The 22997-nt window shown below is 37.4% G+C and overlaps 1 protein-coding gene across 1 annotated transcript; it reads right to left on the bottom strand.

The window, feature by feature from the left end:
- Positions 1 to 12242: 12242 nt before the first annotated feature.
- LOC147322843 (uncharacterized) lies at positions 12243 to 21924 on the bottom strand. The gene is made up of 3 exons (XM_086302803.1): positions 15077 to 21924; positions 14756 to 14892; positions 12243 to 14669 (listed from the first exon to the last, which is right to left on the bottom strand). Exon 1 carries the CDS (start codon positions 21894 to 21896, stop codon positions 16320 to 16322), a length of 5577 nt encoding a protein of 1858 aa, XP_086158929.1. The 5' UTR covers positions 21897 to 21924; the 3' UTR covers positions 12243 to 14669; positions 14756 to 14892; positions 15077 to 16319.
- Between the last annotated feature and the right edge of the window lie 1073 nt (positions 21925 to 22997).

The raw sequence follows: 22997 nt of genomic DNA, 5'->3' as shown, positions 1-22997 counted from the left end.
GAATTTAGCAGAAATATTGTAACTTACCAGAAACATGATAACTTCTCAAAAATACAAGAATTTAGGAGAAATAGTATAAGATAACAGAAAGAATATATTTAGCCAAAAATACTTAAACATTACAGAAACACTATGATTTAGAAAAATAGTACAACAGAGCAGAAATATTGTGATTTACCAGAGACACTGTGATGAACTATGAATATTGTAATTTTAAATTAAGACTATGTTTTAGCACAAATATTATAATTTGGCAGAAATACTATAATTTAGCAGAAATACTATATTAAGCACAAATCCTATAAAAAGCAGAAATGGTATGATTAAGCATAAATACTACATTTAGTAGAAATACTTTGTTTTAGCACAAATCCCATAAAAAGCAGAAATACTGTACTATGATTTAGTAGAAAGACTATAATTAATCAGAAATACTAAATTTAGCAGAAATACTATATTAAGCACAAATCCTATGAAAAGCAGAAATAGTATGATTAAGCATAAATACTACATTTAGCAGAAATACTATATTAAGCACAAATCTTATAAAAAGCAGAAATACTATATTAAGCACAAATCCTATAAAAGCAGAAATAGTATATTAAGCACAAATCTTATAAAATAGCAGAAATAGTGTGATTTAGCACAATAGTAATAACTTAAACAGAAAAATTGGAAAAGCAAAATGGACAGCTGAAAAAATGCTGAACATGCTGAGGTTCCCTCAAATATACTTGTTAAATGACAAAAATCAGCAAAAAAATTTATGACTGCCACACAATTACAAATATGTACACATGAGGAAACACACATGCACAGAGAGACACACACACAAGATCCAATTCAGTCAACCAGTCTAAATATATTGAATTTGAATCTTACAATGGGATCATCCCATTAAAAGGCTTTCTCTCTCTCTCTCTCTCTGTCACACACACACACAAACACACACACACAAACACACACACACACACACACACACACACACACACACACACAGGGAGAGAGAAGTAAGTTTCTAGGTCAGCCTGGGAGCTGGTGAATTTGAATCCACCAATCAGAGAGGCTGTGCACTTTTCCCCACCAAAACAGGTGCATCCGTTTACACACGCAGCAGCACAGAGAGACACAGGATTTTTGCAGTCTATTTCTCATAGTGACGACTCCCCTCAAACAAATGACCGTAATTTCCTAACCGTAGGGGCTAGAACGGTCATTCTTACACCGTTTTGTTCAGAAGAGATGGGGGAATCTTCAAGTGTTGACAATTTAATATTAAAATATGAATTTTTAGAGATATATGACATGGATGACTTGTTGACTTAGAAGCCACGAATTCCCCAATATGCAAATTTGAATGCCTGAGACCACATATGTGATTGGCTGGCTGGGAAGCCGTGCAGGCCCTGATTTGTGGATTTGAATTCCTCAGCCCTCAGATATGATTGGCTGGCTTAGAAGCCACGAAGGCCCCAATATGCAAATTTGAATGCCTCAGGACACTTATTTGATTGGCTGGGAAACTGTGCAGGCCCTGATTTGAAAATTTGAATGTCTCAGTCCTCACAGAGGATTGGCTGCCTGGGGACCTGGCAGAAATATATAGAAATACTATTATTAAGCATAAATACTACATTTAGTAGAAATACTATGTTTTAGCACAAATACTATAAAAAGAAGAAAAACTATAATTTAGCAGAAATACTATATTAAGCACAAATCCTATAAAAAGCAGAAATACTATAATTTAGAACAAATAGTATAAAAAGCAGAAATACTATAATTTAGCAGAAATACTATGTTAGGCACAAATCCTATAAAAAGCAGAAATACTATAATTTAGCAGAAATACTATATTAGGCATAAATCCTATGAAAAGCAGAAATAGTATGATTTAGCAGAAATACTGTATTTAGCACAAGTACCGAAAAGTACCAGAAATACTATGATTTAGCAGAATAGTAATAACTTATTGAAACACAAATGCACAGAGGGACACACAAACACAGGCTCTAATCCAGTCAACCAGTCTAACTATGTTCAATTTAAATCCTACAATGACATGCTGCCAAATAAGGGCAGGGTCCTCTCTCTCCCACTAAACACACACACACACACACACACACACACACACACACACACACACACACACACACACACACACACAGGGAGAGAGGACTAAGTTTCTAGGTCAGCCTGGGAGCTGCTGAATTTGAATCCACCAATCAGAGAGGCTGTTTACGTTTTCCCGCCAAAACAGGTGCATCTTTTTACACACGCAGCACAGAGACATAGACCTGCTTCTTTCAGTTTATTTCACATAGTGAGGATTCCCCTCAAACAAATGACCATAATTTCCTAACCGTAGGGGCTAGAGCGGTCATTCTTACACCGTTTTGTTCAGAAGAGATGGGGGAATCTTCAAGTGTTGACAATTTATCATTAAAATATGAATTTTTAGAGATATATGACATGGATGACTTGTTGACTTAGAAGCCACGAATTCCCCAATATGCAAATTTGAATACCTGGAGCCCACATACATGATTGGCTGGCTGGGAAGCTGTGCAGGCCCTGATTTGTGGATTTGAATTCCTCAGCCCTCAGATATGATTGGCTGGCTTAGAAGCCATGAAGGCCCCAAAATGCAAATTTGAATGCCTCAGGACACATATATGATTGGCTGGGAAGCCGTGCAGGCCCTGATTTGAAAATTTGAATTTCTCAGTCCTCACAGAGGATTGGCTGCCTGGGGACCTGGCAGAAATATATAGAAATACTATGATTAAGCATAAATACTACATTTAGTAGAAATACTATGTTTTAGCACAAATACTATAAAAAGCAGAAATACTATATTAGGCACAAATCCCATAAAAAGCAGAAATAGTATGATTAAGCATAAATACTACATTTAGTAGAAATACTATGTTTTAGCACAAATAGTATAAAAAGCAGAAATATTGTAATTTAGCAGAAATACTATATTAGGCACAAATCTTATAAAATAGCAGAAATAGTATTATTTAGCACAATAGTAATAAGTTAAACAGAAAAATTGGAAAAGCAAAATGGACAGCTGAAAAAATGCTGAACATGCTGAGGGTCCCTCAAATATACTTGTTAAATGAAAAAATCAGCAAAAAAATGCACAGGGAGAGAGAAGTAAGTTTCTAGGTCAGCCTGGGAGCTGCTGAATTTGAATCCACCAATCAGAGAGCCTGTGTACTTTTTCCCGCCAAAACATGTGCCTCTTTTTACACACGCAGCACAGAGAGGCACAGGATTATTGCAGCCTATTTCTCATAGTGAGGACTCCCCTCAAACAAATGACCATAATTTCCTAACCGTAGGGGCTAGAGCGGTCATTCTTACACCGTTTTGTTCAGAAGAGATGGGGGAATCTTCCAGTGTTTACAATTTATCATTAAAATATGAATTATTAAAGATATTTGACTTCTAATGCACCATAACTGAGTAGAGCGAAGCAAAAACTGCCTTGACTTGCCCTCAAACAACGCTTTCTAACTCTAAATCTATTTGGAGTATCGATATCATTCTTTCACCGTAAGAGACAGCAGGGTTTGGTGAACAATCATGGAAATTTTCAGGTCTCTGTGGAAATCCAACAAAAAGTTATGACGAGAGAAAAAAGTGGTTCATTTCCACAGTTTGAAATCTGAAGAAATCTGAGCGAAGGACAAATTTCCTACCCTCAAACAAGTCCAACTCATTTCAGAACGGTAATAGGTGAGAAAATAATTCTTGAATTGTGAGCGTCACGAGTGTCTGAAGATATACCGGGACAAGCCTCATGTCTTAACTTTGCTTCGTTAAGGAGATATGACGATTCGAATATGCCTCTCATTACAGAAATGCAGCGGTGATTTTGAACAAACTCTCCATTGACTTTATATGGAGAGTTTTCTGACCTTGTGTTAGTCTGAGGAGATTTGCCAAAATTCTATAAATCCCACAACAATGATGGTGACATTTTCTGAAAGCCAGCAAAAATACCTACGTTTTGATGTATAATTTGTGGAAGTTGAGTGAAAATTGAGCAAGTAGCAGGAAGTTGTTCGGACATGAAGTGAAAATTGCAAAACCTTCAGTGGCACACTGGAAGCCAAGAGCATAGCAACCATAACAACACATGTATTTTGTGAAAAATCACAATTTTGCAACTCAAAACTTTAAGAGGCATAAAAGTAAAACAGTAAAAGATTTGAAAAAGCTGAATCATACCTGAATAGCCCAATAATTTGTGAACATTTTAAAATTTGAATGGTTGTTCTAGGTGAAAGTATGAGGAAGTAGTTAAGTTTCAAAAACAAGCAAATTTTAGCAGAATTGCTGAAGTTTCCCATTCATTTCAATGGGACAAATTAAAGGAAAAAAGTGGAATATTTTAAAAAGTATAATAGTTAAAAATAGCAAAAGTCATAGCCGGAAAGAGCAAAAATAGCTGAATAGTTTAAAATTTGAACGGTGAAAATCGGCTGAAAATTGTGGAAGTAGTTCTACGGCGAAAAGTGTACGGAAGTCCTAAGAATAATAATAATAACTAGAAAAATTTGCATTTCCTGCGAAAATGCAGTGTGGATGCTTAAAGCTGAAGCTGTATGCAAAAAGTAGCTGAAAAAGCTGAAAAGTTGCAGAAATTGTAAAAACTTTGCAGAAGCAAAAGAAGTTTGCTAAAATGGAATAACTTAGCAGAACTGCAATATCTTAGAGGAAACATAATACTTGGCAGAAATACAATAGCATAGCAGAATTACCTTTATATTTAGCCAAAAATACTTAAACATTACAGAAACACTATGATTTAGAAAAATAGTACAACAGAGCAGAAATATTGTGATTTACCAGAGACACTGTGATGAACTATGAATATTGTAATTTTAAATTGAGACTATGTTTTAGCACAAATATTATAATTTGGCAGAAATACTATAATTTAGCAGAAATACCATATTAAGCACAAATCCTATAAAAAGCAGAAATGGTATGATTAAGCACAAATACTACATTTAGTAGAAATACTTTGTTTTAGCACAAATCCCATAAAAAGCAGAAATACTGTACTATGATTTAGTAGAAAAACTATAATTAATCAGAAATACTAAATTTAGCAGAAATACTATATTAAGCACAAATACTATGAAAAGCAGAAATAGTATGATTTAGCACAATAGTAATAAGTTAAACAGAAAAATTGGAAAAGCAAAATGGACAGCTGAAAAAATGCTGAACATGCTGAGGGTCCCTCAAATATACTTGTTAAATGAAAAAATCAGCAAAAAAATGCACAGGGAGAGAGAAGTAAGTTTCTAGGTCAGCCTGGGAGCTGCTGAATTTGAATCCACCAATCAGAGAGCCTGTGTACTTTTTCCCGCCAAAACAGGTGCATCTTTTTACACACGCAGCAGAGAGAGGCACAGGATTATTGCAGCCTATTTCTCATAGTGAGGACTCCCCTCAAACAAATGACCATAATTTCCAAACCGTAGGGGCTAGAGCGGTCATTCTTACACCGTTTTGTTCAGAAGAGATGGGGGAATCTTCCAGTGTTAACAATTTATCATTAAAATGTGAATTTTTAGAGATATACGACATGGATGACTTGTTGACTTAGAAGCCACGAATTCCCCCAATATGCAAATTTGAATGCCTGAGGCCACATATATGATTGGCTGCCTGGGAAGCCGTGCAGGCCCTGATTTGTGGATTTGAATTCCTCAGCCCTCAGATATGATTGGCTGGCTTAGAAGCCATGAAGGCCCCAATATGCAAATTTGAATGCCTCAGGACACATATATGATTGGCTGGGAAACCGTGCAGGCCCTGATTTGAAAATTTGAATGTCTAAGTCCTCACAGAGGATTGGCTGCCTGGGGACCTGGCAGAAATATATAGAAATACTATGATTAAGCATAAATACTACATTTAGTAGAAATACTATGTTTTAGCACAAATACTATAAAAAGCACAAATCCTATAAAAAGCAGAAATACTATATTAGGCACAAATCCTATAAAAAGCAGAAATAGTATGATTAAGCATAAATACTACATTTAGTAGAAATACTATGTTTTAGCACAAATAGTATAAAAAGCAGAAATATTATAATTTAGCACAAATAGTATAAAAAGCAGAAATATTATAATTTAGCACAAATAGTATAAAAAGCAGAAATATTATAATTTAGCACAAATAGTATAAAAAGCAGAAATACTACATTTAGTAGAAATACTATGTTTTAGCACAAATAGTATAAAAAGCAGAAATATTATAATTTAGCACAAATAGTATAAAAAGCAGAAATATTATAATTTAGCACAAATAGTATAAAAAGCAGAAATATTATAATTTAGCACAAATAGTATAAAAAGCAGAAATATTATAATTTAGCACAAATAGTATAAAAAGCAGAAATACTACATTTAGTAGAAATACTATGTTTTAGCACAAATAGTATAATAAAGCAGAAATACTATAATTTAGCAGAAATATTGTATTTAGCACAAGTACCAAAAAGTACCAGAAATACTATGATTTAGCAGAATAGCAATAACTTACAAAATTACAAATATGGAGGCATATTGAAACAGAAATGCAGAGAGGGACACACAAACACAGGCTCTAATCCAGTCAATCAGTCTAACTATATTCAATTTAAATCCTACAATGACATGCTGCCAAATAAGGGCAGGGTCCTCTCTCTCCCACTAAACACACACACACACACACACACACACACACACACACACACACACACACACACAGACAGACACAGAGGGAGAGAGCTGCCGAATTTAAATCCACCAATCAGAGTGGCTGTTTACGTTTTCCCGCCAAAAAAGGTGCATCTTTTTACACACGCAGCAGAGAGAGGCACAGGATTATTGCAGTCTATTTCTCATAGTGACGACTCCCCTCAAACAAATGACCATAATTTCCTAACCGTAGGGGCTAGAACGGTCATTCTTACACCGTTTTGTTCAGAAGACATGGGGGAATCTTCCAGTGTTTACAATTTATCATTAAAATATGAATTATTAAAGATATTTGACTTCTAATGCACCATAACTGAGTAGAGCGAAGCAAAAACTGCCTTGACTTGCCCTCAAACAACGCTTTGTAACTTGAAATCTATTTGGAGTATCGATATCATTCTTTCACCGTAAGAGACAGCAGGCTTTGGTGAACAGTCATGGAAATTTTCAGGTCTCTGTGGAAATCCAACAAAAAGTTATGACGAGAGAAAAAAGTGGTTCATTTCCAGACTTTGAAATCTGAAGAAATCTGAGCGAAGGACGAATTTCCTACCCTCAAACAAGTCCAACTCATTTCAGAACGGTAATAGTTGAGAAAGAAATTCTTGAATTGTGAGCGTCAGGAGTGTCTGAAGATATGCCGGGACAAGCCTCATGTCTTAACTTTGCTTCGTTAAGGAGATATGACGATTCGAATATGCCTCTCATTCCAGAAATGCAGCGGTGATTTTGAACAAACTCTCCATTGACTTTATATGGAGAGTTTTCTGACCTTGTGTTAGTCTGAGGAGATTTGCGAAAGTTCTATGAATACCACAACAATGATAGTGACATTTTCTGAAAGCCAGAAAAAATACCTACGTTTTGATGTATAATTTGTGGAAGTTGAGTGAATATTGAGCAAGTAGCAAACAGTTGTTCGGACATGAAGAGAAGACTGCAAAAGCTTCAGTGGCACACTGGAAGCCAAGAGCATAGCAACCATAACAACGCATGTATTTTGTGAAAAATCACAATTTTGCAACTCAAAACTTTAAGAGGCATAAAAGTAAAACAGTAAAAGATTTGAAAAAGCTGAATCATACCTGAATAGCCCAATAATTTGTGAACATTTTAAAATTTGAATGGTTGTTCTAGGTGAAAGTATGAGGAAGTAGTTAAGTTTCAAAAACAAGCAAATTTTAGCAGAATTGCTGAAGTTTCCCATTCATTTCAATGGGACAAATTAAAGGAAAAAAGTGGAATATTTTAAAAAGTATAATAGTTAAAAATAGCAAAAGTCATAGCCGGAAAGAGCAAAAATAGCTGAATAGTTTAAAATTTGAACGGTGAAAATCGGCTGAAAATTGTGGAAGTAGTTTAACGGCGAAAAGTGTACGGAAGTCCTAAGAATAATAATAATAATAATAATAATAAAGAATAAAGAGAAACAGGAACTCAATAGTGTGGATGCTTAAAGCATCCACACAATAATAAAGAATAAAGAGAAACAGGAACTCAATAGTGTGGATGCTTAAAGCATCCACACAACTAGAAAAATTTGCATTTCCTGCGAAAATGCAGTGTGGATGCTTAAAGCTGAAGCTGTATGCAAAAAGTAGCTGAAAAAGCTGAAAAGTTGCAGAAATTGTAAAAACTTTGCAGAAGCAAAAGAAGTTTGCTAAAATGGAATAACTTAGCAGAACTGCAATATCTTAGAGGAAACATAATACTTGGCAGAAATACAATAGCATAGCAGAATTTAGCAGAAATATTGTAACTTACCAGAAACATGATAACTTCTCAAAAATACAAGAATTTAGGAGAAATAGTATAAGATAACAGAAAGAATATATTTAGCCAAAAATACTTAAACATTACAGAAACACTATGATTTAGAAAAATAGTACAACAGAGCAGAAATATTGTGATTTACCAGAGACACTGTGATGAACTATGAATATTGTAATTTTAAATTGAGACTATGTTTTAGCACAAATATTATAATTTGGCAGAAATACTATAATTTAGCAGAAATACTATATTAAGCACAAATCCTATAAAAAGCAGAAATGGTATGATTAAGCACAAATACTACATTTAGTAGAAATACTTTGTTTTAGCACAAATCCCATAAAAAGCAGAAATACTGTACTATGATTTAGTAGAAAAACTATAATTAATCAGAAATACTAAATTTAGCAGAAATACTATATTAAGCACAAATACTATGAAAAGCAGAAATAGTATGATTAAGCATAAATACTACATTTAGCAGAAATACTATATTAAGCACAAATCCTATAAAAGCAGAAATAGTATATTAAGCACAAATCTTATAAAATAGCAGAAATAGTATGATTTAGCACAATAGTAATAAGTTAAACAGAAAAATTGGAAAAGCAAAATGGACAGCTGAAAAAATGCTGAACATGCTGAGGGTCCCTCAAATATACTTGTTAAATGACAAAAATCTGCAAAAAAATTTATTACAGCCACACAATCACAAATATGTACACATGAGGAAACACACATGCACAGAGAGACCCACACACAAGATCCAATTCAGTCAACCAGTCTAAATATATTGAATTTAAATCTTAGAATGAGATCATCCCATTAAAAGCCTTTCTCTCTCTCTCTCTCTCTCTCTCGCTCTCTCTCTGTCACACACACACACACACACACACACACACACACACACACACACACAGGGAGAGAGAAGTAAGTTTCTAGGTCAGCCTGGGAGCTGGTGAATTTGAATCCACCAATCAGAGAGGCTGTGCACTTTTCCCCACCAAAACAGGTGCATCTGTTTACACACGCAGCAGCACAGAGAGACACAGGATTTTTGCAGTCTATTTCTCATAGTGACGACTCCCCTCAAACAAATGACCGTAATTTCCTAACCGTAGGGGCTAGAACGGTCATTCTTACACCGTTTTGTTCAGAAGAGATGGGGGAATCTTCAAGTGTTGACAATTTAATATTAAAATATGAATTTTTAGAGATATATGACATGGATGACTTGTTGACTTAGAAGCCACGAATTCCCCAATATGCAAATTTGAATGCCTGAGACCACATATGTGATTGGCTGGCTGGGAAGCCGTGCAGGCCCTGATTTGTGGATTTGAATTCCTCAGCCCTCAGATATGATTGGCTGGCTTAGAAGCCACGAAGGCCCCAATATGCAAATTTGAATGCCTCAGGACACTTATTTGATTGGCTGGGAAACTGTGCAGGCCCTGATTTGAAAATTTGAATGTCTCAGTCCTCACAGAGGATTGGCTGCCTGGGGACCTGGCAGAAATATATAGAAATACTATGATTAAGCATAAATACTACATTTAGTAGAAATACTATGTTTTAGCACAAATACTATAAAAAGCAGAAATACTATAATTTAGCAGAAATACTATATTAAGCACAAATCCTATAAAAAGCAGAAATAGGATGATTAAGCATAAACACTACATTTAGTAGAAATACTATGTTTGAGCAAAAATCCTATAAAAAGCAGAAATACTATATTAGGCACAAATCCCATAAAAAGCAGAAATAGTATGATTAAGCATAAATACTACATTTAGTAGAAATACTATGTTTTAGCACAAATAGTATAAAAAGCAGAAATATTGTAATTTAGCAGAAATACTATATTAGGCACAAATCTTATAAAATAGCAGAAATAGTATTATTTAGCACAATAGTAATAAGTTAAACAGAAAAATTGGAAAAGCAAAATGGACAGCTGAAAAAATGCTGAACATGCTGAGGGTCCCTCAAATATACTTGTTAAATGAAAAAATCAGCAAAAAAATGCACAGGGAGAGAGAAGTAAGTTTCTAGGTCAGCCTGGGAGCTGCTGAATTTGAATCCACCAATCAGAGAGCCTGTGTACTTTTTCCCGCCAAAACATGTGCCTCTTTTTACACACGCAGCACAGAGAGGCACAGGATTATTGCAGCCTATTTCTCATAGTGAGGACTCCCCTCAAACAAATGACCATAATTTCCAAACCGTAGGGGCTAGAGCGGTCATTCTTACACCGTTTTGTTCAGAAGAGATGGGGGAATCTTCCAGTGTTTACAATTTATCATTAAAATATGAATTATTAAAGATATTTGACTTCTAATGCACCATAACTGAGTAGAGCGAAGCAAAAACTGCCTTGACTTGCCCTCAAACAACGCTTTCTAACTCGAAATCTATTTGGAGTATCGATATCATTCTTTCACCGTAAGAGACAGCAGGCTTTGGTGAACAATCATGGAAATTTTCAGGTCTCTGTGGAAATCCAACAAAAAGTTATGACGAGAGAAAAAAGTGGTTCATTTCCACAGTTTGAAATCTGAAGAAATCTGAGCGAAGGACGAATTTCCTACCCTCAAACAAGTCCAACTCATTTCAGAACGGTAATAGGTGAGAAAGAAATTCTTGAATTGTGAGCGTCAGGGGTGTCTGAAGATATTCGGGGACAAGCCTCATGTCTTAACTTTGCTTCGTTAAGGAGATATGACGATTCGAATATGCCTCTCATTACAGAAATCCAGCGGTGATTTTGAACAAGCTCTCCATTCACTTTATATGGAGAGTTTTCTGACCTTGTGTTAGTCTGAGGAGATTTGCAAAAATTCTATAAATCCCACAACAATGATGGTGACATTTTCTGAAAGCCAGCAAAAATACCTACGTTTTGATGTATAATTTGTGGAAGTTGAGTGAAAATTGAGCAAGTAGCAGGAAGTTGTTCGGACATGAAGTGAAAATTGCAAAACCTTCAGTGGCACACTGGAAGCCAAGAGCATAGCAACCATAACAACACATGTATTTTGTGAAAAATCACAATTTTGCAACTCAAAACTTTAAGAGGCATAAAAGTAAAACAGTAAAAGATTTGAAAAAGCTGAATCATACCTGAATAGCCCAATAATTTGTGAACATTTTAAAATTTGAATGGTTGTTCTAGGTGAAAATATGAGGAAGTAGTTAAGTTTCAAAAACAAGCAAATTTTAGCAGAATTGCTGAAGTTTCCCATTCATTTCAATGGGACAAATTAAAGGAAAAAAGCTTAATATTTTAAAAAGTATAATAGTTAAAAATAGCAAAAATCGTAGCAGGAATTAGCAAAAATAGCTGAATAGTTTAAAATTTGAACGGTGAAAATCGGCTGAAAATTGTGGAAGTAGTTTAACGGCGAAAAGTGTACGGAAGCAACTAGAATAATAATAATAATAACTAGAAAAATTTGCATTTCCTGCGAAAATGCAGTGTGGATGCTTAAAGCTGAAGCTGTATGCAAAAAGTAGCTGAAAAAGCTGAAAAGTTGCAGAAATTGTAAAAACTTTGCAGAAGCAAAGGAACTTTGCTAAAATGGAATAACTTAGCAGAACTGCAATCACTTAGAGGAAACTGTAAAGCTGAAGCTGTCTGCTGAAAATAGTTGAAAATAGCTGAAGAAGCTGAAGAAATCAAAGTCAGTGTTTAAAAAGTTGTTGAAATTTTAATAACTTTGCAGAAGAACATCAAGTTAGCAAAAATGTAATAACTTAGCAGAAATGCAATAACTTAGAAGAAACATAACAATTCAGCAGAAATGTTGTAGTTTACCAGAAGCTACAACTTAGCAGAAATGTAATAATTTATTAAAAAATTAATAACTTGGCAGAAATATTACAACTTACCAGAACTGCTATAATTTTGCAGAAATGTAATTATTAGGAAAAAAATGTATACAGATAACAGCTGAAAACGATGACGTAACCTCAAAGTTACTTGTTTAACTGTGAAAAATGACCAGAAACATTAGAAAAGAAAGAAAACCAATTCAATTCAATTTATATAGCAACAAATCACAACAAAAGTCGCCTTAAGGCGCTTCATAGATACAGAGAAAAACCCAACAATCATATGACATATGACCCCCTATGAGCAAGCACTTTGGCGACAGTGGGAAGGAAAAACTCCCTTTTAACAGGAAGAAACCTCCAGCAGAACCAGGCTCAGGGAGGGGCGGCCATCTGCTGCGACCGGTTGGGGTGAGAGAAGGAAGACAGGAATACCAGCCAGCAGATAAACTGATGTGAAACAAAACCAAGGTAAAATTGCAGAATTTACACAGTTGGTGAAAGGTAAAAATGGCAACAAAAAACCCCCAAACAAACAAACAAAAAAAACAAACAAACAACATTTAGTTAATAAGTGCACAAGATGATTCGATGATAAATATGGACAAAATACTGTCAAAATGAAGTCCACATTGTGATATATTTCAGGTGTGGAGAGTCACAGAGCTAAACAATCGATGTGCATATTTAAAGAATCAAATAAAGAACATTGTTGTGGAATAAATTACAGTGAATAATAATCACTGCCCTGCGTTAGAGAGTGACTTATGATGATGTATTAATTGGCTTAACTTTACCTCTAACAGCTTTTCACATAGTGCTGTGACCAGGGTGAAATCCATCATAAAGTAACTGTAAACAGTAGAACCATTAGCATGAATGTTATGGTTCTACTCTGATCAAAACTCAAGTCAGCTGTGTGACCTGATATAAAATGATAAAGAGGAACACATATAAATGACCTTTATGAACTTTTCAAAATGACTTTATATGTCTGACCCATTATCTATATATATTAGAGCAGATGTGGAAAACCACTGTTAGACCTACTCTATACTAACACAAACACAGTCAAAAATTCATTGCTAGTGTGACATGTGGTCCTTTTTGCCTTTGACCAATGATATGCTGGTTACTTGGACCAGTTTAGTATTTGCTGTCACAGAGGAATGTTAACCATAAATCCAAAAGACAAAACTGAAAAAATATGTTAATTGCAAACATGTTTTTGCTTAGTAAGAGGATTGAAATTACATGGAAACTGTCACCTTAAAGCCTCATTGTAAATATCATCACAAACAGATGTTTTCCACACGGTTAACAAAGCTCCACCACATCCAATCACTGCATATAAATCTAAAAGAAAACAACAACAAATAAAATGTAATTAACACAAGTGAAGTCTAAGGAGCTTGGAAAGAAAAGCGTCTGGACTTCTTTGAGTTCCTTGAAGACGTTTCACCTCTCATCCGAGAAGCTTCTTCAGTTCTAAGGGTCAATGGTGGAGAGTCCCAGATTTAAACCCAGTGGGAGTTTCCCCCCAAAGAGGGACAAAGAACCCCCTGATGATCCTCTACCTAATCACATGAGCCAAGGTGTGAAAGTGGGTGTGGGTCCCAATCAGCCAGGGTTTCGGGTGAGCTCATTGTGAAACCTGGCCCCACCCTATCATGTGATTTCCCGAGGTCAGGAAATCACCCACGCCCACTCCCAGGATGTGAGTGGACGTTACGGTGTCTGGGGAGGGAACTCAAAACTGGATTATAGATGGCAGACAGTTGGTGTCGTAAACCACCGCCTCTGTTTAAAGATGGTCGCTCACAGTGGACGTAAATGGCTTCTTTCACTCCTCCATCTGTCCAAAATGTGAACATTGGCATCCTCAAAGACTGACCTTTGTCCTTTAGATGCAGATGAACTGCTGAGTCTTGTCCCGTGGAGGTGGCTCTTCTATGTTGTGCCATGTGCTTGTGAAGTGGCTGTTTGGTCTCTCCGATGTAGAAGTCTGGGCATTCCTCGCTGCACTGTACAGCGTACACCACATTGTTAAGTTTGTGTTTAGGAGTTTTGTCTTTCAGGTGAACCAGTTTCTGTCTGAGTGTGTTACTGGGTCTGAAGTACACTGGGATGTCGTATTTGGAGAAAACTCTCCTGAGTTTTTCTGATACACCGGCTACATAGGGGATGACAATGTTGTTGTGTCTGTCTTTCTTATCCTCCCTCGCTGGTGTCTGATGTTCTTTTCTGTGAAGCTGGAATGCAGGCACACTGGACGAGCTTATTCTAAAAAATACAGAAAAAGGAACATTTTAGTTGTGTTAAGGCCTAAAAACTACAAATAAGTTATACAATGAACAATATTGAAATACCTTATAGGTGCTGCAGGCCATATAACCAGAATCCAGAGCAATCTCACACTCACATGATGGTGAGGAAAGACATGAGCTCTGCAGTGAGGTTTGAATGTCTCAGTTGGAACACTGAAGAACTCAGAAGACAGCAATACCTGCACAGAGAGACAGAGTAGAAAAAGCATAGATTTGTAATCCATAATGTGAATTAAAACTCAAAAAGTGTCAACAAGTATAATCATTTGAGTGTGGAATTATTTATGCAATAAACAGGATTTAAATTAATTAATTGAATTAAAAACACTGACATTTTTTTTTATCAAAGATAAAGAATCATACCGCTCTCTGCTCTGAGGATCACTGAGCATCTCTGACAGGAAATACAGTTTCCTCAGTATGAGTCATCATTGATGGTCTCAGAGGTGTGTAGTGTGGCAGCATGATGATGGTCTCCAGATCAGGCAGGAGGTCAGGTGATGGGTGTGTCATCTTCTCCATTGAAGACACACTGGTATGGCACTTCATAACACAGCAGTCTCCTTGTGGCATGTAGTTATCTGTGCAGTCCAGCACTGATGGATCAGGTTTGGCTCAGCAGTTCATGAAGATGGTGTCTGAAAAAATATATCTAACAAAACACGTGCTTATAACACCACCCACCCAGCTCAGCCCCCAAGTGTCTATATAATGCTGGTATGGGGTGTCGGTTACTAAGTCTAATTAGTGCATCAGAAAGCGGGGGCTACACCTAAAGCCCACACTTTTTGATGTCTTTGTTTATTAGCAGCTTTTTCCAGCTGCTCAGAGAATTCTGACTTGGCCTTTATCCACCCAAACCCAAACCCACCCGGATAAAGGCCAAGTCAAACTCACACACCATACCAGCATTACATAGACACTTGGGGGCTGATCTGGGTGGGTGGTGTTAAACTGTAGTCGGGAACTTTCAGAAAACTATCCATTTACTTCTAAATCAGTTTTTATACATATTCTGTAAGCTGTACTAATGTTTTTCTCTACATAATGTATCATTATAGACATCTCTGGTAGCCTAAAGATAGTTTATAACTTTTGACATTTTTTACCTGTAAAACATGATAAGCAAAAACTCATTCATCACAAAAACTTTTGATTCTACAAAAGCTACTATAATCAAGAAAATATAATTGTCTGTATTTATTCATGTGACCCATAATAAATACCTGCATTTATGTGGGATTTATTTATTTACTATTTCATATTTTCAAGCCCTTGGAGGGGAAGATCTCGTTTGTTGAGCTACATACGTCACAGTAAAAAGATTTAGTCATTTAAAACATGAGAATAAAAGAAATGATGTTGGTTTAATAAATGTTGCAGCACATTTCAGATCAGAGGTGCATGATAGCAGATGTTCTCTGCTCTGCATGAAGTTCAGCAATGATTTGGTGAAATGATTAATAACATTGCAATAAGAAAGGGTCTTCTTACAGACAGAGTAGGGAAGACAATTTTTTCAATGAAAAATATTTTTCATGCTCTACAATCAGTAAACTCTGTAACAAACATGATCTGTAATTGTTTCAAAACTCACCAGACGACTTCATGATTGGCTCGAGGACAGGACACAAAACACAGGGTTGTGGTAACTGTAATATGATCTCAGAACACCTGAATATAGACATTTCTGTGGCTGAGAAATAAAAATGAGGTCAAGCAGGGTGTTCTTGTCTGTAGTGCCAGAAGTGATCAGCTGTGAATACCCTCTCGACTGAAACTGCTCCAGAATCTGTTTTCTTCCACTCTGCAACTGGTTCTCATTAAAATCTCCACACACAATTATTGGGTGACAGTCCATTATTTCAAGTGAATCTAAAAGACTTACCAGGTTTTGCATGAATGGTGTCAAACTGTAGTCAGGGGGTCTGTACACAACAGCAATGAGTGCAGGGAATGGAGCCTGAACCTTCAACACTAAAAACTCAAGATCAGTGACATTATGCAGATACTGTTTTACCTGAACCTGAAAATGATTCCTCAAATACACAACAACTCCCCCACCACTTCTGCTGGCCATGTGAGGAAAGTTTGTGTAGGACACATGTCTGTTGCGTTTGAACATGGTGTAGCCATCCAAATGAAGACTGTCTGCAACAAAGGAGCCTTGAAGGTGAGACTCAGTGAGACACAAAACATCTGCTAAACACATTTCATGATGACTCTTGATGTCACTGATGTGAGATGGCAAACCCTCCGTATTGTGATGGATCAGTGTAAGAGTGTCAAGTCTGCTGGCTGTTTCTCTGACCTGAAGAAGAGGCATCATTTCCTCAACACTGGCTTGTCTCATGGTTTGGAGCGCTGCAGTTACCTCGGGATTGGCATAAATCTTTTTCTCATCCAAGTCCTGCAAATAGAGTCCACTGAGAGATGTCACCCTGCTGAGAGCAACGTAAGCCATACCTGGTTCAAAAATGTTCTTCATTGAAACTACAGCTGTCTGTGTTGTAAGACCCTGAGTTTTGTGAATTGTGCAAGCGAATGCTAGCTTTACAGGAAACTGTCTGCGTACTGCTCCTTTAAACTTCAGACTCTCCTCTGCTCTCTCAATGTAAACCAGATCATCAGAAGCTGCATTAGCACTGCGGTTGTGTCTCATAGGCTGCCGGTTGTCCATCCTGAGCCCCAGTTTAATTATGTGTCCATCATTTTCAGATCTCACCACCTTTACCAGTATACCAAAAGCACCGTTGACTAAACCGTTTAGTGTGTCCAAGTTTCTGGTCAGCATGACTCGAGCTCCTTCAGCAACATTCAGAGTGTCAGGTAAATCATTTCTCCCACCTGTAAATGGTTTGTCTCTTCGTTCCATTCTGCCTGTACATTTATCCTTCTGGAAATCGTCTGCATTGATGATTATGATGTTTGAATGAAGCTTCTTCAGGGTATCTGTGTTGTGGGATTCCACATTCTTGTTGGTGGCATAAATGTGTAAGACCTCAGTTGGACATTCTTCTGGTGCAGTCACAGCCTGTGACAACAAATCTCTGTCGCACTGAGAAAGCTCATCTGTCTTTTCTTTGACTCTAATCCTGTTCAGCATCTCTGCAAAGGCCACATCATCTTTCTGACGCATGATCTCGGTTAGAGTGATCATCTGAAAATGTTCCTGCCATAGGTCAATCTGTTCTGGATCGTAAACACAGAGAGGTTTAGACTGTCGCACTGGTGGCAGCTGGTAAAAATCTCCAACAGCTAAAACTGACATTCCACCAAAAGGTCTCTGAGTGCCTTTGATTTGTTTCAGTCTTGCATCCACATAAGCAAAAAGGGGTTTTGAAACCATTGAAATCTCATCAATAACAATAATTTCAGCATTCATCAGCTCAGATCTGACTTCATCCAGTTGGTTACCAAGTCCTTGAATGGGTGGTTTCAGACTCCTGGGTAGTTTCAGTAGAGAATGTAATGTAGAGCCATTGATAGAAAAAGCTGCTGTACCGGTAAATGAAGTCAGTAAAACAGTTGGATTTGATATGTCAGCTTCTTCTGCATTAGCAGGCAGTCTGCTCAGGATCTTTGATGCTTCAGAATGAATACACTTAATCAGATGTGACTTTCCAGTTCCTGCACCACCGTTGATATAGAAGAAAAATGGATCTGGGTTCAAACCACAAACTCGCTGAATACACCAGTCTCTTATGGCATAGAACACGCAGGCCTGCTTCTGGTTCAGATTCTGATACATTACACGTACCACGGCTGGATCTACTGCAGGTTGTTCTCTGATGGCTCTGATCTCTGTTACAGCATCAGACTGACGACTGTAGTCGGGGACATTCTCCTGTTCGTTCTCATCATCAGAATGTCTCTCAGGAAGATTCTCATCACATTGCAGCCTCACAACTTCAGATTCAGGAGCAAGATTACACCATTCATCAATCACAACATCCCTATTTTGTTCAAACTCTTCCAGTGCACTCTCAATATCCTCAGAGTTCTTCTCATACTTGTCTTTATTTCTTTTCACAACCCTTTTCACAGACTCACTGTGGTCTGAACATGGAAGTCGTACAAAACCTGAGTTGTAGAAGGACTGATAGGTTTGGAACCCTTGTGGTTTCAGTTCCTGCTCTGATCTGTGTGGAAGGTAAAGTCTCAACAGTCGACCATAATATTGCTCAGGATCTTTTTCCTGTGAACAGTGGTAATATCTGATTATAGCTGGTTTATCATTCTTTCGCCTTTGTACAAATCCAAGCTGGTTTAGAAGAGGAAGCACATCTTTTCCTTCATTTGGACCACTCACCAACCTGCACAAGGCAGCAAAATCAGCCAGCGACATTTCCTCATATTCTGGGGTCTCAGGTCTGCATTTGTATTTATCACTCAAACTTGTCATCCAAATATTACAACTGTCGTGTGTTGTGCTTTCCAGGAAGCTCATGGGCCGACTCATTTTTACTGGGTTATCATCCGTTGGTACAAATACAACACTGCGGGAACATTTTTTCATTTTTAGGCCACAGACTCGAGTCACACACTCCTGTGCGCTGATTTCTCTCTTTTTTGAGTAAGCCTGCATCACAGCTCTCATTTCATCACACTCATTGACGGTGTTCTTATCAGAGTTGTCAATAACTGTCTTCAGGTATTCAGAGAGGCCAGATTCTTTCTTTGTTATATATTTACAGAGGTATTCTATACATGAATAGGCATTCAAAATGAATGAGACATCTAAATTAGAGTTCCAGGCTTCAAGCAGGTCTGGGTTGTAATTGTTGATCCAACACTCATTTGGGTCACGTTTCAGAATCAGAGCTGTTTTCTTGTTTATGTCTTGGAGGCATTGTTCATACTCATTCATTGTCAAGTTGCATCGTGACAGAATCTGCTCTATGGTGAGGGAAGCAGCTTCAGGTTCCTTCAGTAGGTTCAACAAAGGTCTGAGTTTGGCTTTTGCAGCTTCAGTGTCTGAATCCTCATCCTGTCTCACAATCATTGTTCTTGTGGCTGGTGGTTTGGGAAACCCAAATCTACAACCAGAGTTCACACTCTTAAAGCATGTCTTTGTGTGGTTTTTGCTGTGCTTTTGTAGCTCAGTGACTTTTTTGTGCAGTTCAGGTTGTTTTTCTGGATCAGGGAGTTGAGCTGAGATGTATCTGTCAACAAAGTCACAGACAGTTTGGTCGTCATCCACATCTGCTTCTACCTTTTCTCGAATCCACAGCAACATGTGTATATGTGGACTACCTCTGTGCTGGAACTCAACTCTGTAAAAGTAATCAATGATCTCACCAAGGGGCTGTGCAGGAGAAAAAAGCAAATCTCTGAACAAAGCCTCAACACGTTTATCAAACATTCGCATGGTGGTTACTGGATTTGATCTTAGAATTTCACACTTTTCTGACCAGTCCAGGGCTTCAAAATCAACCTCTTCACCTTGCTGTCTCTTTATTGCTTGAATCACTTCAGGCCATCTCATCTCAGCAGCAGAGAAAGTGACAAAGAACTGAGGTGTTCCTATTTGGCGAACCATGCTGAATAGATCTCTGGTAGTTTTCTGCCAGTAAGCTGGAGTTCCTCTGAGTGGCTGCATAAATCTGATTGCATCTTTATTTCTTACCAGCTTCTCTACTTCTGTCTTACTTTGTAACATTCCTGATGTGATTTTGCGTCCATCTTTGGTCATAGTTTTACCTTTCCTTAGCTGTATTGTCATGCTGGAATTAGCCAAGTGTATTTCAGTGACAAACTGTGAGAAAAACAGGTAATTTGTGTCTTTAGCAAATCTTGCATCAATGTTGAAAAGCCTTGACTTGAAGTAAGCACTTGGTGTGAGTTTAAGACGTCTCTTTTCATCCAGTGTATTCTGACCAGTAGGAAACTGCACAGGAAATGCCATGGCTTCCAAATGAGGAGTTCTGAAGAAGCTAACAGGATTGTTTCTTTCTGCAGGAGCCACACAATATGTGTTATCAGTGAAACAGAGAATCTCTTCTGAAATGTCTACAGGCTGCAGACAACTTTCTAGAGCAAAACCTCCATTGTTCAAATCACTTTCTGGTTCATCTGGATTTTGTTCCTCTGGTTGTTCATCACAGGATTGCATATTAATATCTTGGTCACTTTGAGACTCACTTTCACACAAAAGGGCATCTTTTTCATAGTTGTCAATTTCCATTAAATCTGCTTCATTATAATCATCACTTGCCATGCTGGCTTCATCACTGCTGTCATCATCAGGTAACGTTGGATCACAAAGCAATGCATCATCTCTGATAATAATATCTGTGTACTGTGGATGAATTTGTTTCAGTTTACGCAGAGCTTGAATGAGTTTAGACCAGGTGACAGTCTGGAACAGCTGATGGCCTTTGTAGCACAGTCGTCTTTTCAGCTTTATCCTCATGATCTGTGATTGGCTTCTGATCCTCGGTAAAGAGTCAACTGTTTGTTGGACCTCAGATGGTACACACACCACATTACCACGTATGAGTCTCTGTCTCCCCTTTGGAAGAGGAATAATCTTAGCAAATGGTATGCATTTGGCAATCAGATGTCTCTCCAGAATGTTGAGATCACAAAGTTCATCTGGAATATCCTGCAGTTCTAAACCATTAACAGCAGCAAGCCTGGGCATGCATCCACTTTTGAGGGAACTGTGACATGTGTGACAGATATACTCTTTTTTTCTCTCAACAGGAAAGCTGCAGTGATCATGACATGCTTCATCACACACATGAACAAATTTACCAGTTAGGCACTGATGAGCTACAGTCTGGTGTTTTGAGTAATTTTCTCTTTTGCAGATTTTCACCTGATTAGGAAAAGAAGCTTTTAGACAAACAGTACAAACATAAGATGGTGCTGACTTAATGTTTGATCTGAAACGAGATATGGCCTCATTCATTAAAGTGTTCTCTGGATGACACTGTAAACTCTCAGCTGGTCGATGCATCTGGCGATATTTCCGTTTTATGTTCATTGCACATCTGATATTATGCATCTGTCTGAAAGAAAAACTGTTCCAATATTTTACTCTCATTCGTTCTCTCATATTGCCCTTGTGTTGTTGCTGAAATTGTTTTTCTTCTCCATACCGCTTTGTCATATAAGATCGTTTTTTCTGTTTAAAATCTTCGCTTTTTTTATATAGGTTATATACATATGACCTCATGTAAGCTTTATGTTTCTCTCTGAATACAGCACAAGTTCTGTATATTCTTCTTATACGCTCTTTCTGCTTATCTCTGAATATGGGAGACTCTCTATATGTTCTTGTTACACGTTCCTTCTGCTTTTCTCTGAATAGGGGATTGTCTTTATATGTCCTTATGACACATTCTCTTTTTCTCTCTCTAATTTTAGCACTTTCTCTATACATCTTTCTAAAATGTTCTCTCTGTTTCTCCTTATAGGTAGCATTTAATTTATACAGTTCATTTTTGTACATGCTCTTTTTCTGTCTGTGATCAGGATCATTACACTTCTTAGTTGAGTTTTTTTTCTTTGTCTTGAAGCTTTCATCAAACCTGTACATCTGCCTTTCTTTCGTCTTCTGATTTTCCTTTCTCTGTGGTAGCTTTTGTTGGGTCAATAATCTTCTCCTCATTTTTTGCCTTTCATGTTTACTATATTTCAGCAGTTTATCTGAGAGTTCCTGTGTTATCTTAGTTGAACTGGAGGCACTGTTTGAATCATTCTGAGGAACAGAATCTGATGTTACCTGAGTGTCTCTTACAGAAGATGCAGAGGTTTCTATTTCGAAATAATCAGAAGGACGATTGTTCAGCTCAGCAGCTGGCTCATTTGAATAATCCACTCTGGATGACATCACTTCAGTAGCTAAAGTGTCGGCCACAGTGTTCGGTGTCTGCTCAGTGGACTTTGGAGTTTCAAATTCAGGTTCATTTAAAGCTGGTGCTGGAACAGTTGTAGCTGTTTGTCTGTTTTCATCAGCATCTCTTTGGTCAGCAGCGTTTTCACTGTGAAACTCGATGGGCTGTAGCTCATAAGTGCAGCTTGGTGCGATGCTAAACATTCTGTACAAACGTTTGATCCTGTCAATCATGTCATTAAGACGTGTGAACTTCAACATAACTGCAGTTCCACCACTTACACTTAGCGACAATGGCATACCAGTAGACTTACGTGGGTGAGGGTCAAAATATGCATATTCACCTGAAGTCAGCCTGCTAACAGCGATGACTGTTCCTCCCATGACTAGCAAAGCATAGCGAAACTCTGAAGCCAAACGCTGTAGTCCCTGTTCAAGGCT

The sequence above is a fragment of the Aulonocara sp. 'chitande type north' Nkhata Bay genome, linkage group LG8 (genome assembly GCF_057382095.1).
Source record: "Aulonocara sp. 'chitande type north' Nkhata Bay isolate Kocher_YH1m ecotype deep benthic linkage group LG8, A_spYH_male_GT1.1, whole genome shotgun sequence".
Lineage (NCBI taxonomy): Eukaryota > Metazoa > Chordata > Actinopteri > Cichliformes > Cichlidae > Aulonocara > Aulonocara sp. 'chitande type north' Nkhata Bay.
Note: the sequence above shows the minus strand (reverse complement) of the source record. Positions and strands in the feature narration are given on the sequence as shown.

Excerpts from the sequence above, each read along its gene's own strand:
- LOC147322843 (XM_086302803.1), bottom strand. The coding sequence starts at position 21,896 with ATGAGGTCATATGTATATAACCTATATAAAAAAAGCGAAGATTTTAAA.